This window comes from Furipterus horrens, unplaced genomic scaffold, assembly GCF_987537825.1.
Source record: "Furipterus horrens unplaced genomic scaffold, mFurHor1.1.pri manual_scaffold_5, whole genome shotgun sequence".
Taxonomy (NCBI): domain Eukaryota; kingdom Metazoa; phylum Chordata; class Mammalia; order Chiroptera; family Furipteridae; genus Furipterus; species Furipterus horrens.
The window spans coordinates 64,199,359-64,218,343 of record NW_028327175.1 but is presented as its reverse complement, the minus strand read 5'-3'; the positions used below and the strand labels follow the sequence as shown (position 1 = coordinate 64,218,343).

At 35.4% G+C, this 18,985-nt stretch overlaps 1 protein-coding gene across 1 annotated transcript in view; it reads left to right on the top strand.

The window, feature by feature from the left end:
• Positions 1 to 18,985, top strand: part of ELL2 (elongation factor for RNA polymerase II 2) — an 80,043-nt gene that overhangs the window by 12,114 nt on the left and 48,944 nt on the right. Inside the window, exon 2 of the mRNA XM_090276509.1 lies at positions 5,152 to 5,199. Within this exon, the coding sequence (XP_090132635.1) occupies positions 5,152 to 5,199 (48 nt within the window). The remainder of the gene's footprint in view (positions 1 to 5,151; positions 5,200 to 18,985) is intronic.

Sequence of the window (18,985 nt, the reverse complement as noted above, 5' to 3'; positions counted from 1 at the left end):
ATATATATATTATTTTTTAATCAGAAACTGAACTTTGGAAATGATAATGATTTTATGAAATTTATTTTCTTTGGAAACAAAATGCCAGAAGAACTGAATGAGCATTCAAGGGCTTTTTAACATTCAGCATTATGAGGTAACCTGCTATAGAGGCAAGGAAAAGAAAGGCTTTTTTGTTTAGGATTCAGATGGCTGGATTTGAGGTACAGCTCTGATAATCACTAACTTTATAATCCTGAGCAACACACTTTACCTACTGGAGACTCATTTATCTCTCCCTCAAATGGGAAATAATGGTGCCTTCTTTCCATCCAGGGCTGGTTTTAGGAGGCTCACTTGAGACAATGGGTATAAAAATGTTCTGTGCATTACAAAACTATATAAAGCAATAGCCTAGAAGTGTATCAGGTGGTTAGGTTTTAAATTCAAGTGATGAGACAAAAAACTGGATAAAGTCAAAATTACTCTTGAAAGTTTCTAAATCGATGTTAAAGCATAGTTGTACTATTTTGTCTATACAACCCCAAATAGTAACCTATACGGTATATAATGTGTATAGCATGCAGTGCATATATAAAGAGAACATGGACAAATAATTTTATAATACTTTTTTTTTTTTAGCTGAGCATAATGTAGGTGAATACTTGTAAGTGAAATATGTGTTAGAATCTACTATATCGTAACAACCAGGAGTTAAGACAACCTATGAAAAAATGCAACCCCAATGTAGTAGAATCATAGACACAGCCATCTGGAAAAACAACAGCTAACAGGAGTTAACTCAAAGTAGGTATAGGTCAGTATTAGCTAAACGGGGGCAGCAGTGTTTGGTTTGGCCTAAAAAAGACTTAACTTAAAAAATTTGAATCTCTTCTAGGTTGGCCATTCATTCTCTAGGTATTCACCGCTCCTTGTTGCTTTACACACTGTCGCTCACACTTTCTCGCCTTGTGTCGTTAAACAGATTGAGTCTTTCATTCCTGATATATCCAAAGGAAGGCCTAGCTGAGGAAATGAATCTTAAACTTGAATGCTAAGTGAGTGATTGTCATGGATTGGCAAAATGTGTTGGGGAAGGTATGCCAGGTTGAAGGAACAGGAAGTAGAAATAGAGAAGAAAATGTTTACAAAAAAAAAAAAAAAAATCGGTTAGCATGGCTGAGCCACAGTTTGGAGGAAGTGGAAGATGAAATTAGTTGGTCCTGTAGATGGCGGGTCTGTTTTCTGTGTGGAGGAGTTTACTTTGCTTTGATGAAACCACTGTGTAACAGGCTGAGAGTGGTGTCTGAGAGAGCTTCTGCCAGCAATTTGAAAGATGAGCAACAATTGGAAGGAATTGAAGGGAGGAAGGCCTTTATCTAGGCGCGGGGTGATAGGGGCTTGAAAAAGGCAAAGGTTTTCCAAGTGGAGACTAAGAGTTTAGTTTGAGAAAGTTTGGCGCTGACTGGCCTGAAATGATGATTGGGAGCCCTGGAGCCACCTTTGCTTCGTTTTTCTTTGGTGCCTGATATTCAAGCTTTCAGCACATTTTATCATTCTTCCTTGGGAATATCTGCTCCTTCCACCAACTCCTGTTCGCTCCAGATGAAGTCATACTAATTTAGGCCTTTATCACCAGAGCACTTCTAATTAAAGCATCCGCTGGAGCTCAGCTCTAATCCTTTACCCTAGTCCCAATCCTTCCATATTTCTTACACACAACTGAAAGAGCTACTTTCCCTGGGATACTTCTTTCAGCAACTCACTTTCTTATTCCAAAAATGAGAAGAGTCTCCAATTGTCTATCACATCAAAGGCCCTACCTGAGGTGGGTAATGGAGGAGATTAGAGTAGGGTTATTTCACTGGGTGATAAACCTTTTGAAATCCCAGAAGTCTGAAATTTAAATTACTGTCCTCTTTATTCTGCAGTGGATAGAAGCTAAAACTGAAGACAAGTTTTGAGCACAAGGAAAGATTAGACAGGGATTTCCAGGTCCAATTCTTATCCTTTGTGTAGTGTTTCAAGTATGAAAGCTCTGTACACAAACAGACACTTGCCCTCTGTCCACATCGTGCCCATTCCTGTCTTTCTTTTTTGTTCAGGCAGGGCACTTTCTCTCCCTGGAGTTTCTCTTTTCTAAATTGCTACCCAAGATCCACCTTTTCCACAAGAACTTCGGCTTTTCTACTGTCTCTTCTAACCCATACTCTTCTCTCCTTTTTGAGAGTTCTTACTACACCTCCTGGTGGTATTAGTCATTCTCCAATATTCCCCAACTGAGATGTGAACGCTGGCATGAAGGGATAGGCTCCCACTCTCTTGAACCTCCCATAGCAGATGTGTGTGGAGCACAAGGTAGAAAGGTAGAAGAAAAGCAGCATGACAAAATAGGAAGATTGAGTCCTGGGTTCTGGTCCTAGCTTAGTTACTAATGGGACACATTGCTGGGGTTAGGGGGGTATTAACTATATTCTCTCTGGATTCATAATTCTGTGATTCTAGTGGCCTGCAGATGACAAACAGAACATGGTAGGGGTTGAGGGAGAGAAGATTATAAATTAAATTTAAGGTTGTAAGCCCAGAGAACCAAAAAGATAGAAGTACCCTTGACAAAAATGTAGGAAAGGTGCCAGTTTGGTGGGTGAGGTGGGGTGGTTTAATGTTTGCCAGTTTTGCTGTCATTGAATTTCTAATGCATAATATTTTAGGCAGTGACTTGTAAATAGCACATTGTGGAGATATGCAAGTTGAGGAATATAAAAGAGATGCAGAGTCATCACCAAACAGGCATGGTGAGCCTGCAGGTGGGAGTGAATCTACAAGAAAGGGCAAGAGAAGGGTATTAACTTTTGAAATGAAAGGCATGATCTAAGAGCTAGGAAGGTTGGTGTCTCTAAGTATAACGGAAGTGATGACATCCAATGGACAAGTGAACAATTTAAAAATTGAGAAAAGTTAGCATTTGTTTGACTAGGAAGAATAGATGAACTTAATAGAGAATTTTATATTCCAGTGGTGACCTGAAGACAGCTTCTGAGTTGCAAGTAGTAAGAGAGGAAAGTATAACCAGCCTCAGAGATGTTCACTGTTTGTGGTTTGAAGGGAGAGCCTGGAAGTAATGCTCTCTCGGAATGGAAATAGTGTGAAAACCGGAACTTGTACCTGTGTTACCCAAATTGCAGGGCCACCTTACTTCTACAAGTGGAGGGGCTCCCCTGGGCTTCTGCCGGCATGTTGCCATTACTTCAGGAAATTTAGCTATGGAAAGTAAGGTTGTGTAGGGTTTTCCCTATGTAAGGAAATCCTAGCATTAATCTATATTTTATATTTTCATAAAAGACCATGAATGACAATGAATCACTACTGAAAATTATTTTAAAATTTCAGTCATTACCTTTTTTTTTAAAGTAAATGTTTTGTTCTGTTTTGTTTTAAAGATTTTATTTATTTGTTTTTTAGAGAGAGGGGAAAGGAAGGAGAAGGAGGGGGAGAGAAACACCAATGTCTGGTTGCCTCTCACGCCCCCCAACTGGGAACCTGGCCCACAACCTAGGCATGTGCCCTGACTGGGCATTGAATCAGCGACCCTTTGGTTCACAGACTGGCACCCGATCCACTGAGCCACACCAGCCAGGGCTCAATCATTACCTTTTTGTCTTCCCTTTTTCAAAAACCTACTTCTTGCACACCAAGAAATGAATTTGTTACTAAAAGTACTTTGAGTCTGCTGATAAATCTAAAGTTAAATGTTCACTTTAGGGTGGTAAAACAATGATAACAGTATCTATTATAATGTTCTTTTCCCAAGATGTTTATCCATTTATATAAATAATAATAGAATGGTTTATGTTACCATGTGATTTTAAATTCAGATGATATATGTTTTAAGAAATACTCATCCTTTTCTCCTTTCTCTTTAGCTTATTTTAATCCTGATTAATACACTTTTAAATCAACGGAGAAGTTTTGAAAAGTAACTGACAGTAGTAGGTAATGTGCAGTGGCTGAAGGGAGGGGCACGTGGGTACTTGCCTCTGTATTTTTATTAGAGATCCAGATGAGACCAGAAATGCTGTTTCTGGTTTTTTGTGCATTGGGTTAGGATATAAGGGTGTGAAGAATAGTTTACAGGCTGATGTGTTATTATTAAATGTTACCCAAATCTGATTTTCCTGTGAATTTCTGTTCATAATCTGGAAAACCATTCCCATAGAAAAACATACTGATGACTTTAGATACAGGAAATCACGCCTGAAACTATGGTTGATATTTATAATTATAGCTATTTTAAAAATATTAAAGCTATGAGAACTCATAATAAAACAAAATGTTATCCTAGAAACATTTTCCTAGCAAGAATCTCATGAGAAAATTGGTAACCTGTTTGACCCTTAACTAAAAACTAATCTCTGGTAAAATGTGAGAGAATAGAAACCGTAGTTCAATCTCAAACACTTTCATTTTCTGTTTCTTAAATTTTCTATTTCTAGTATCCTGTTAGGGTTTTACAAAGTTCCTCCAATGTTCTCTTCCCTCTCCATACCTTTTTGTTCTCAGTCATAATTTTATTGAGTACATAGTGATTTGAAATTAGATATTCAAAGAGATTTTAACCTCAAGGATTTTTTGTTTTTTTTGGGGGGGGGGTTGTTTTTGTTTTTGTTTTCCTTTCATCGTGATAAAATTCAGGTACAGAATTACTTTGTGTTTTATTATTTTAAAAAATTTTTATTAAATTTATTGGGGTTAATAGGTTCAAATATGTTTCAAGTGTACATGTCTATGATGCAAGATCTGTGCACTCTGTGCCCATCTTCTGTCTTTTAAAAGCATATGAAGAAATTAAGCAAGAGTATTTTTTTCAATGTGAAATTGAATTAGTATACTAATCACATTTTTGCCAAATTGTAATGGTCATTTTCAGTGATAAGCTATACTGCCGAAGATACCTTTAGTTGTGTTATTCAGTGAAATGTCAACAGCACAATACTGTCCATCAAGGATCTTAACATGACAAGTAAACAATCCTAAGTATATAATGAAAAGAAATTTTTACAGACTGTAACACTGATCGTATGTACAGATTTAAAGCTTAATCATTTAATTCTCTGTCACAGTGATCAAGTTTAACCTGTTTGTTTCTTTTCTTTTTTTTTTTTTTTTTAACAGAATTTAATCCCTTTTCGACCTTCAATTCAGTTCCAAGGGCTCCAAGGGGTGAGTGCTCATTGATTTAACAAGAAAATCTATTATTCTCACACACTATTATATTTAATTCCTAAAATTTGTTTTCACCTGTGCCTCTTAGTGTAATGTTATTCATATTTTTGTGGACTTTGTGACTAAATATAAATTTCTGATACCTTTAAGACACTTGAATTACCTTCTTTTATTTAAAAATTATTCAGAGATACTTATTGACAGTAGTTTTTTCCAAGTCATGGGTAATTGGATTTTATAACCATTTTATTGAAGTGTAACATGCAACAAAGTAGTATAAGAATGTTTTCGTTTACCACAATTAAGTCATAAGGAATTATTAATTTCAGGCAAGCTCTGATTATGTGGTTGTTTTTACTAACAACTATTCTATTTAATTTTTGATTCTACATACTAGGAAATGAAATGTATAAGTAGAAAATTGATCTTTTCTAATACACAGAATAAACAGAGGGTTCTATCTATTTTGCTGCATTTAAAAACAGAATAAATGATAACTTCTAATAAAATGCACCTATGAATTTTGTGTTTATAATATATAAGAAACTTCACAGTAGTGTCAGTATTATTTAATTATTATTAATATTTAATATTAATAAATAGATTCAATCATTCTTTCACCTAAATTAATGGCAGATTTCTGAATTTGTCTCTATATACTGACTGTAGTAATGAAGAGTTGGAATAGCTGTAAATAGATTTTAGAACTAGAGAAAAAAACAAGTTGAGGGGATTATATTTCCTACTAAAAATCTACATACTTGTGACTTTTTATCATGTCACAATGCAAAAATCCAGTGTAAATAAATACACTCTTTCTAAAATTTATAACTTGAAAATATTTCAAGAGTCAAGTGATAATTGTATCATTCAATACCAACTAGGAATGCTTTTTAATCTGTGCAATGCTAAATTGAAGGTGTTTGTGTGTGGATGTCAGAGGTTTTCTACATGATAGTTTTACAAGGAAGTCTTTTTTCTTCTCCCCTACTTACTAAGTGAGTGTTCATGAAGGGGATCCTAACTGGAACAAGGTTCTCTTGAATTTTGTTTTAAAGTTTTTTAGGCAGTCTTTCGTGCATGCTGATTCTATTTTGTTGTGTTCGTTTTAGTTGTTTACTTATGGTTTCTGAGTTTTCTGGAAAATCTTAATGGCATTAGTAATGTCTGAAGGGATGTTCCAGAGGCAGGCCTGTGTCCATGCACCCTGGAGGGCTTCCTGGATTCAGAAAAGTGTTATGCTGAGTAACAAATGTCCAAACCTGCAAGAATTTTTATGAGTTTATTTGAGCCAAACAGAATGAGAAAATGCTCTGGAAAATGGTGGTTTTAACACTTATTTATACATCAGAATCAAAGGAGAAGGCCTAAGGAGGTTATATGAAATCCATTGGTGGTAGATTAAGGTGGCAGAGAAAGCAAAGAGCGGAAATCTCTGGGACCAGATAAAAAGTAAAATGATAGACATTTATTTTACATAAGTGAGTTTAGGACAGTTACCAGTTAACAATAACACGATAACAATAACAATGAGAGGCTCTGTGGTCTGCTCCGGTAGGAGATCATGCCCTGAGGGCTCTGGGAAATGGAAATTACCTCGACATTCCAACGGTTTGTTATTGGTAGATGCAAAAAGGGAGTAGACGGGCTCAGTTAAGGTAAAGATTGACCTTTGTCAAGAAAGATACTGGTTTAGAACATGACTACCCACCATGATTCACCTTTAGCTAGAAAGTTTTTATTTCACACCATCCTATGTGGTTAGTTGAGGTCTCAGTCTGTAAGGCCCACCATGCAGGCCTCCTCTGAGCTTGTCAGGTGTCGTCTGTGGCCCTTCTTTCATCCACAGTTATCTGGGAGGAGAGGGCAAGACCTAGGAAAGGAGGCAGGGCTTGAGCTGCTTTCCCCTCACTAGCAGCTGTCCCTTTGTTTGGGGTCTGCTTCTTCCCTCAATTCTCTCCCAGTTGGGGCGTGGAGGCCAGAGTAATGAAAGTGAAGAGCAATTCCTTAGGGGCTACCGGCTTAGATAATAATGAGGAACCAACATGTGCAGGCTTTCAAACCCTTGATTCCTGCGGACACATGCAGCTTTTGTCAGTCTTAAGGAATATGGTTTACTCTGGCATACCAGTTGCCCCCAGACCCTAGGCACTATTTCAAAGCAGGCAGTTTATATTTGAAACCTTGGACATTGTTTTTTGAATTCTCATACCTACTTCCCCCAACCTTTTCTGTCTCGTGTCTCCAAGCTTCCTCAGTTTATCTTCGGAAGCTCCATCCTTCCTTCCTACTCCAACCTCTCCTGAGTATAGTTCACTGATGAAAGTAACTTGGACATAAATGACTGATGGGTTTAAATCTTAATGGGTGTTTGAATTTTAAGGGCTAAGCCTTTTAACCCAAATGAATGGTTATTGAATTGGTGCAGTAGAAGGTGAAAGGGTGGGTGGGGAGGAAGCTGCAGACTGACAACTGTGGGGTAAGTGTCCCTACCTTGTTTATTCTGGGTTCTGTCTCCTTGACCCCTCCACCCCTACCACTGTCCCCTTTTTATTATTCTAACTGGGAACAAAATATATGGACTCAGCATTGTTTCAGAGCCTGCAGCTGCGTTCCATCCACCCCTCCCCCTCTCTCTTTGCCCAGCTTTCACTAGCCCTTTGGGACTTAGTAAAAACAAAGAGTCATTACAGGGGAAAGAGTGGGTTGGCACAGCCCACAGGGAATACACAGGGTCACAAATGTGAGGGTCTTCTGTACAGTGCTCTTCTGTTTTTCTAGATAGTCATGATAATTTAACATCGCCTGTGCTGATTGCTTTAGAAACTCTTAAGTATACTTAACATTTTTCCTATGTGGAAGCGTTTAGGACTTAAAAATGGAAGGTCTAAATTTAGATTGCCCATAAAATACACTTTCCTTAGTGAGAAATTTTATCATCTTTTAATAAAGTGTTTCAGAAACTTTGAAAGTTTTGCTGGAAAGGATTTGGCAAATCTAACAAATTTACAGTTTTTACATCAAATGTGATTGAGAATATACAACTACCATGATAATGTCATATGTAGGCATATTTGAAGCATAACTGAGGAATTGTTAAAATATTTTTAAAGTGAACATTTAGTGTTAAAAATATATCCTGTTTCCCTGATGCTGACACTGCATGGTTATGCTGTTCCTTGTTACTAATTATAGAATTTTCCCCCCCTCAGTAATGTCTTTAGAAGGTCAGAATTTGTGTCTTGGCAGGGTAACTTTTAAGCATATTTACTTTTGTGCCTGAACATGTTTTCTTAGGTTGAGATTTTCTTCTAAATAAATGCGGACTGTAAAATTAAATAATGTATAGCAGTATGCTGTTAGAGTGAAAATTCTGCGAATCATTGATTACCTGGATTTTTATCATCTCAGTTGGGCAGGAGCTATTATAGCATAAAACATGTAAATTGTGTCTTTCACACTTCATTTTCACCCCTTCCTTCAGAGGAAGAGGGTGCTTAGGAAATGGGAATGTCATTAAAGTTATTTTATGGATTCAAAAAGAGGAGGAAATAATCTGTATTGGTATAATGCACCCAGTCTCCAAAAGGTGCATCTTTATTGTCAAGTAAACTTTATATAAAATCAGAATAGTTGGCTCTTATATTTTAACTGAAATATAACTACAAATGTGGCAGGTGAAAAATTCCCCCAAAAGTGTGTCTCAGTGCAGTTTTAAAAACTAAACCCTGTATTTTTATGTTTGTTGAAAGTTTATTGTTTAAAGACACAGATGATGTAGGCAGAGCTGTAACTACACTGTAGGTCTCCACGCTGCCAGGATCAAGTTCTCCCCACTGTTACCAAATGGTTTTAAATGGAGAGCTACTGGAAGCAAGTTAACTCACTATTTTAAAGTAATGGCAGTTGTAACTGATGCAGAACTACTAACATTAATATTTTTCATAATAAACTATAATCAGTGGATGTGCTGATAGTTTTATTTTTCTGCTTGTTCCTTATTCATTGCGCATTCTTTTAGCGCTTACTAGTGCCATGTATTTTGCTAAGTGTTCAGGGTGCAAATATACTGGGATCGGTAGGAATGCACGCAACCCTCGGTGCACTCAGTCTGACAAACAAGCATGTGCACACTAATACTCAGAAAAGAGTTAATAATGTAGAGCTTACCCAGAACCCTCCTCTGGGAGCTTCTTTAGAAACAGGGACTGTCAGGAACAAGGCTTATGTGTATATTTCTGATTGATAAGAATCAGCATTTTAAACAAGGTTTCAGTAGATGCTAAATATAATATCCTAGCAATAGGTATGTAAAATCCCAAAAGGCCTATTAAAATCCATGTACACCCACATACACAAAAGGAAGGTAAAACTGTAGTAGGTTTATAATTCAGATAAAATTTGAAATGGCAAGGATTTTTATGGAAAATAAGGGCCACATCTGTAGAATGGTCTTGCCTGCAGCCTCAGGAGCTCCTGTTTAGGGCAGTGATTGCTCCAGGGCAATGAGAAATAGTGTTAACTTTGTCACAGTAAATGGGATTCCAGACCCCAGTATTAACTCAGTATTATGAGAATGTTGTTCCAAAATTCTTTCTAACTTAATTGCTTACTTCAGATTCAGCAAGCTCAGAAGCTTTAGAAAATAGAAGTTAGTTTTGCGTGCATAATTTAGAAATTATTTTTAAGAAAAGGACTGGAAATAGAAAATAATTTCTGTAAGTACCATGTAGTAACTCCTATAAAATACTGAGCCACACACATTTATCCAAGAATAAACAGGGAATAGCCAAGGAAACAAGTTTTAAATGTATCTTTCTAAAAGGTGTGGTGACCTATAGATTTAATCAGCATTTAACTCTTAACTTTAAAGGCTTGAATAGTGCTATAAAACTCCTGCAGTACAGTCATTAGCTCTAAAGAACAGAGGTTGGATTTTTCTTCTTTCTTTTTTTTTTTTTTTTCCTTAACTTCCAAACCTAAGTGTTTCAAATTTTTTTTAATTGTTTATTTTCCTTTGGTGGGTTGGGGAGAAGATTGGGTCTGAAAATCTAAATTATACAGTATTTGAAATTAGTGGGCAATTTCAGCCCACCTGCAGGTGCTTCCTGCAGGCTACCCTTCTCTAACCTACTTGATACCTGGGAAGCAAAGATTACTTTCCACTTGAAACAGCAGCAGGGATAAAAATAAATCCCCAACACTGCCATTCCTTCTTAGATAATATGCCTGCACTCTGACTGCTTTCCCTGATGCTTTTGGTTTGGCTAGCCCACTGGCTTTGCCAACAGTTGTGTTTAGTCAGTCTGCTCAAAGGTTGCTGACTAACAGCTACTTTTATACACCCTGCTGTGAATGTAATTACTACTAGAAGGATGTTAAAATTATATCCTTTTGTAATGGTAGTTCTGTTTTAATTTTATTTAATATGTTTTACAATGGCTGCCATGTGTAAATAACATTTTAATATTTGTATTGAATTGTAAGTCTTTAACCACATGTTAATTTACTAAGGTATTAATATTATAGTAAATTGCCTAATTTGAAAGAAATAGTTAACTTAGATATATAACAAAGATTATATATGATTTTATGTATAATATATAATATATAACACATATAATTATACATGTAGATGTAAAATCTCATATTTGTTCAGAGGAATGGGCTGACATTCTGGAAACTCATTAACTCAAACAATAATTGAATCATAGTTTGAAGCTATTCTGCATCAACAAACTTCTCTATTTTATGTTGCCACACTCCTGCCCGCCTTTTTCTGGATAAGAACTAGCCACAAGGTTTCTCAATAAGGAGAGCAGGGAGCTAAATTCACCATCCGTGTGTATCTTCACACCTCCGCCAGATAGCACTACAGGCATCGGTGACATAAAGGGGACCCAGTCCGCCCCTGCATGGAAGAATGGTGGAGAATGGGACAGTGACTGTGTGTGTATGTGGTACCTACGGAAACTATTTCAAGAAGTACTCGTTGAGCACAGCCTCACACAGCTCCAGTGTGGGCTGCAGCAGATCAAGCCTCCCAAAGCATGATCAGGAGCAGGAAGTGAAGGTGAAACCGTCCTGCTCTGCCCGTCACCAAATTGTAGTGACTTTGGAAAACAGCAAATGGAACTCTTGAAATCTGAACCTGCCACAAGTACCATAAATTGCATTCTTAGCAGTGAGTTAAGTTTACTATCATCATTCACTAAGCAATTATGAATACTCACTGTGTGCCAGACACTGTGGTAGACAGCGTATAGACAGAGGCAAATTAGACCTTGAAATACCAGCTCTTGTTTCTAACTGACATCATCTATTTTCAATAAAATCTGCTACTGATAGCTTTGATTTTTTTGTTTCCCACCTAATACTGAAACTTGTGAAGTTGAGTCATCTATGTTATAGACATTGTCACTTTAGTAGCACTAATTTAAGCTTAGAAAATAATAATCTTTTTATCATTCTAAACACCTGTGGTTCTTATAGCTAAACCATCCCTAAATTTGAACCATGAGCATTATTTAAATATCTTTTGACTTCTTACTATGTGTAAGGTCTTATCCTGGGCCCACAGGATGCACTTATAAGAGCTTCCTTAGAAAAAGTCAAAATTTAAAGCAGGAAGAAGAATTTAGCAGAATATGTCCAAGCCCAAGATCTTATTTTAAACAACTTTAACATACATGCTATATGCTATTAATTTCAAGGTGTATTTTATTTTTGACAGTTAATGTCTTTGGAATTGGAATACATCTTATCAATGGCATCTTAGTATCATGTCATAGTCAGCATTTTATATTACACAGTGGTACATAAAACCATGAATAGTTTTATAATTGCTGGCATCTTAGATTCAATAAAATACAGCAATGCAGTGGAAGTAGAGAGTTTCTATGTTCTGCAATAAGATTTTATCTAAATAGAATCTCTTAAAAAGTTTTATTTCCTGAGCTTCCAGCTCTTGACTCGCCTGCTTCTTAGCCCAAATACTAAATAATCTGGAAATTTTATAGGGAAGGTTTGTTTCAATTCTTGAATTGTGATTTAAACTGGAAGGCACAAGAATATGGAACTAAAAATGTTCTCGCATTTGTTTTTAGGCTAAAAACATAAACTTATAAAAAGTAACTTGTTTTGAAAACAAGTTTAGAGAAAAAAATTGCCACTTAAAAAAACTTGAAAAGCCCAGTCCTGCTTTCAGGCTAATGAATGTGCCCTTATCAAGCTAAGAATTTTCAGATCTCTCTAATTAATTTTGTAATTAATGCTATATTTAGCATAAGTATTATACACAATTACATATTTTATTATTTTGAATATAGATTCCAATTATTTTTCAATAATTACAGCTAAATTTATTAAATATTATACACTAAGAACCCTTTACTAAGCACTTCAAATATATTGTTGTCATTTAGTCCTCACAGGAATGCTATAAAACAGATACTCCCATCTTGCTGATGTGTAAACTATGGCTCTCAAGTTAAATAACTTGTTGCAGCTCACACAATGAGTGAAGGAGCCTGCACTCAATTCTAGGCACCTGATTCCAGAGCCTGCTCTCATCACTGTACTGATCCACCTGCCTACAGTAAATGTTCAATGAGCATTTTATTCATTCTTAGATTCACATAAACATTTGTTGAGTACCTCCTCAACTAGCAAGGGGAAGAGGGAAGGTCAGGAAGGTCTTAGCGAAGAGGTAATGTTGGAGCTGACATTACCAGGAGTTGGCAGGTCAAAGAAGGGGGAAAGTACTTTTCAGGCTAATATTTCAGCATGAGCATAGTGGTAAACAGGTGCAGCAAATATTCCCACCTTCTTAAGGAATTTGAATTACACCTTAGAGATCAGTGCTTCTCATGTATAAAATCTCTCTGAGGATCTATGATGAGGTGTGGAAATCTGGACTTCAGAATTTTTCCACTAGGTTTTCTTATGACAGCTAGGTTCACTATGATAAAGAATATGATAAGAGTATCATAGGTATAGGTATATGTACATTCTCTTCTCAAAAGAAGGTTTATAACTTTCATCGTTTTCTGAAAGGGACCTCTGAATTCCCCACAGGTAGAAAACTACTTGCAGTAGGTGCCTTAAAAGACACTAGGAAACGGTTCATGATAAGAAAAAACACTCGTACATTCGCGTAGCTGAAACTGGGGTTTCACAAAACTAAATTCATCCTTCATCAGTGTACTCTAATATTCTATTTTATTTTAAAAGAATTCTGGTGACAGCCTACTAAATTAACGTTGTGACCTTCCAATGGGTCAGAATCTATAGTTTAAAAAACACTGCAGGAGATTACCATATATTTAAAAAAATTTTTTTAGCCAGGGGACCATGTGGTCAGATTTGCAATTTAACATGGTTATCCAATAGCTACTTTGACTTCGTTATTCCTTATATATAGGAAGGAAGGAAAGGGAGGAGTCAGGGCTGGCTCCATATATGTGACAACGAGCATTTGATTGGATGGTGAGGCCATTATTCAAGATGCACAAGTGGATGAAAGAACAGATTGAGGCAGGAGACACGGGGTGTGTTTGGTTTGGGAAATGCTGTACAGTGTTCAGATAATTCGCATATGCTGCACCTCATTCTGTCAGGGAGCTGTCCAGAAGGCATGGGGATTTAGAACAAAAGGGTTTCAAGAAGTAACTCCAAAAGACAGTTAATAGGATTTTAAGAATACTTGGAAGTCCAGTAGGGAGAAGAAAAAAGATATATTTGCAGATGGAATTCTGGTATAAAGCTTATTTAAGTTTTTTTTTTTTTCAAGTGTCAAGAATACCGGTTTACTTGTGAGCACTTTTGAGTGTTGGTACTTTTATTTACTGATACTTAGGGAACTGGAAGCTCCTTTTGCCAAATTTTGTTCACACTAATTAAGAACAATGACAGGCTAATAATAGAGATAACTGTGGCATATTGGTGTCTTGGAAAAGTCCACAATAGTGAAAGAGTGACTTAGAGCTCTGTACAATGGCAGTGAAAACTAAGTGGACAGAAGACTTCACTTTTATAAAATTTAATAGGCAAAAATCAAACATATATTGTGTAAGCGTACACACGTGATAAAATTATTAAAAACAAAGTGATAATAGGTGAAAGTTAGAAATGTTACTCATGGTAGAGAAAGGTAAGCAGAAGGGATGTGACAGTAGCAGGTGGATAGATACATTACTGCTAACGTTCTACTTCCTAAGTTGTGCAGTGAGTTCACAGGTGTTCATTTTGTCATCAAGCTTCATAACTATCAGGCTATATTTGTTTTGTAAAACAAATATTATGTAATTTAAAGTTTGTTCTCATTATCATTAATTTTAAATATAATTTGTCATCTTCATGGATTAAATGAGAAAAACCAGAAAACATTTTAATAGATGCCAAATAGGAATTTGATAAAAATTCAGTATTAAATCTGGATTAAAACTTAAGGTTAATAGGTAATAGAAAGAATTCTTCCTTAATATGATTAAAAATATCTTTGTCAAACTAGCCAATAACCAGAGTGATGAGACAATATAAATATTCTTATTAATGTTAGCAATAAAATACACAGGCCCACTATCACCTCTATAGTTTAATATTTGTCTGAGAATGCTCAGTAATGACATGGAAAGGATATGAAATAAAAACTATGGATAATAGATAAGTGGGAGCAAATTTGCCCATATCTGCAGATAATCCAAGTACACCAAGTTAAAAACTGTAAAAATCTGTAAGATTTTCTTCAGTAAGGTGGTCAGTTCAGAAATAACTTTTTAAGAATTACTGGCAGCCTAATAATGGGAGGGTAGAGTGAAGATAAGTTTCTCTTAAAATGGGAGAAATAGCCCTGGCTGGTGTGACTTATTTAATTGGGCATCATCCCGTAAACCAAAAGGTCGCTGTTTGGATTCCTGGTCAGGACACATGCCTTAAGTTGCAGGTTGGGTCCCCAGTTGAGACACTTATGAAAGGTGCCAATTGATGTTTCTCTCTTGCATCAATGTTTCCCCCTCCTTTCTCCTCTCTCTAAAATCAATAAGTATGTCCTCAGGTGAGGATAAAAATAAATAAATAAATACAGACATACATAAGTAAGAAATATATATCAGAATGTAAACTGATGGTAATGATTTTATATATACCTATATATTCATCCCACATAGAAAGAGAGATATGGTATTTGTCTTTCTATGTCTGACTTATTTCACTCAGCATAATGCCTTCAAGGTCCATTAATGATGTGTGTGTGTACACACACATAGCACAATTCCTTTATCTGTTCATTATTGATGAACACTTAGGTTGTTTCCATATCTTGGCTATTGTAAAAAATGCTGCAGTGGCCATAGGGATGTAGGTTCTTTTTGAATTAGTGTTTTCATTTCCTTTAGATAAACACCCAGAAGTGGAATTGCTGGATCATATGATTGTTCTCTTTAATTTTTTGAGGAAACTCCATTCTGTTTTCCACAGGAGCCGCAACAGTTCACAAGGGTTCCCATTTATCCACATGCTCATCAAAACTTGTTATTTTTTGTCTTTTTGATAATAGCCATTTAACAGCTGTAAAGTGGTATCTTATTATGTATTTGATTTTAACTTCCTTGATGGTTAATAATGTAGAGCATCTTTTCATGTACCTGCTGGCCTTCTGTATGTCTTTGGAAAGATGTCTATTCAGATTCTGAGGCCATTTTAAAATTGGATTATTTATGTTTCTGCCATAGATTTGTATGAGCTCTTTATGTATTTTGGTTATTATCTCCTTATCAGATACATGATTTGCAAATTTGTTTTCATATTCAGTAGGTTGCCTTTTAATTTTGATGATATTTTTTTCTGTACAGAGGCTTTTTAGTTTGATATAGTCCTACTTGCTTTTGTTGCTTTTGCTTTTGTTATCAAATTCAAAAAATTACCAAGACCTATGTCAAGGAGCTTACCACCTATATTTTCTCGTAGGAGTTTTATAGCTCTAGTTCTTATATTCAACTCTTTATTGAGTTCATTTTTGTGTATGGTGTAAGGTGTGATCCGATTTCATTCTTTTACATGTGACTCTCCAATTTTTCCATCATTTATCAAAGAGGCTATCCTTTCCTCATTGTATTTCCTTGCTTTCTTTGTCGTAAGTTAATTGACCCTATATACATGGGTTTGTTTCTGTGTTCATATTCTGTTCCATTGATCTATGTGTCTGTTTTTATGCCAGTACCATGCTGTTTTACTTATTATAGCTTTACAATATAGTTTGAAATTAGGGAGTATGATGCCTCCAGCTCTTTTCTTCTCTTTCAGATTGCTCTAGCTATTCAGGTTTCTCTTTTATTTTTATTTGTTTATGGTTCCATACAAATTTTAGTATTGTTTGTTTAATTTTGGTGAAAAATACCATTGGAGTCTTGATAGAGGTTGCATTGAATCTGTATTGCTTTTGGTAGTATGTTCATTTTGACAATATTAATTCTTCCAATACATGAGCAGGAAAATCTTTTTATTTATTTGTGTCTTCAATTTATTTTATTAATTTACTTTTCCTTAGTGTCTTCTTTAATCTCTTTAATCAAAAGATATAGAGTGGCTGAATGGTTTAAAAAGCAAAACCCAAATATATGCTGCCTACAAGAGACTCACCCAGATGTATGAACACACAGAAACTAAAAGTGAATGAATGTAAGAAGATATTCCATGCAAGTGGAAACCAAAAAAATGCTGGGATAGCTATACTTAGAAAAATGTAGATTTTAAAACAAGGAGAGAAGGAAGGGCATTATGTAATAACAGAGGGGTCAATTCAACATCAAGATATAACATTTGTAAATATTTACCCAGCTTAAAAGCACCTAAATATATAAAGAAAATATTAATATACACAAAGGAAAAATACACAGCAATACAAGAATAGTAAGAATACTTTAATATCCCACATACATCAATGGATTATCCAGGCAGAAAATTAATGAAGGAACATCAGCTTTAAAGGACACATTAGACCAGGTGTACTTAACAGGTATTTACAGAACATTCCATCTCAAAGCAATAGAATATACATTCTTTTCAAGTACACATGGAACATTTTCAAAAACAAATCACATGTTAGGCCACAAACAAGTCCTAATAAATTTAAGAAGATTGAAATCATGCTCAGTATCTTTTCCAACCACAATGCTATGAAACTAGAAATTAATTATATGAAGAAAATTGAAAATTCACTAATATATGGAGATTAAACAACATGCTACTGAACAGCCAATTGATCAAAGAAGAAATCAAAAGAGAAATGAACAAATACCTTGAGACTGAATGAAAACATACCAAAATGTATGGGATATAGTAGTTCTAAGAGGGAAGTTAATAGCAATAAATGTCTACCTCAAGAAACGGGGGGCGGGGGGGGAGAATGTCCCTAATAAACAACATGACTTTACACATGAAGGAACTAAAAAACAAACAAAGCCCCAAATTAATGGAAAGAAATAACAAAACTTAGAGCAGAAATCAATAAAATAGAGAGTAAAAAGGCAATAGAAAATATCAATGAAACCAAGATCTGGTTATTTGAAACAATAAACAAAACTGACAAATCAATTAGCTAGACTCAATAAAGAAAAAGACACAAATCAGAAATAAAAGACATGTTACAATTGATATCACAGAAATACAAAGGATCATAAGAGACTGCTGTGAACAATTGTATGCTAACATATTGGACAAGCTAGAAGAAATGGATAAATTCCTAGAAACATACAACCTACCAAGACTGAACCAATAATCAAAAACCTCCCAACAAATAAAAGTCCCCAGACAGATGGTTTCACTGGTGAATTCTACCAAACATCCAAAGAAGAATTAATACCAGTCCTTGTCATACTCTTCCAAAAAATACAAGAGATAGGAACTCTTTCAAACTCATTTTATGAAGTCAGCACGACCCTACTAAAACTAGATAAGCATGCCACAAGAGAAGAAGATTACAGGCCAGTGCCTCTGATGAACATAGATGTAAAAGTCTTCAACAAAATATTAGCTAAGTGAATTCAACAATACAGTAAAAGGATCATGCATCATGATCAAGTGGGATTTATTCTAGGGATACAAGATGGTTTTTAACATCTGCAAATTAGGCATTGTGATAAACCACATTAACAAAATGAAGGATAAAAATCATATGACCATCTCAATAGATGCAGAAAAAGGCATTTGACAAAATTCAACACCTATTTATAATAAGAACTCTCAATAGTGCAGACGGAACATTCCTCAGCATAGTAAAGGCCATATATTCAATATATGACAACCCACAGCTAACACCACACTAAACAGTGAAAAGCTGAAAGCCTTTTTTCTAAGATCAGGAAAAAGACGAGGATGCCCATTCTCACTACTTTTACTCAACATAGTTTTGGAAGTCCTAGCAAGGGTAATTAGGCAAGAAAAAGAAATAAAAGGCATCTAAATTGGAAAGGAAGAACTAGAACTGTCACTATGTGAAGATGACATGATATTATATATAGAAAACCCTAAAGATGCCATAAAAAACTTAGAACTAATAAATGAATTTAGTAAGGCTACAAAGTCAATGTACAACAACCTGTTGTATTTCTATACACTAATAATCTACCAGAAAGATAAATTTAAAAAACAATCCTATTTACAATTGTATCAAAAAGAATAAAATACTGAGGAAATAAGTTTAACCAAGGATTTGGAAGGCCTGTATACCAGTTAAAAACAAGCAAACACACACACACGCACAAACACAAATATAAACCACAAAGAA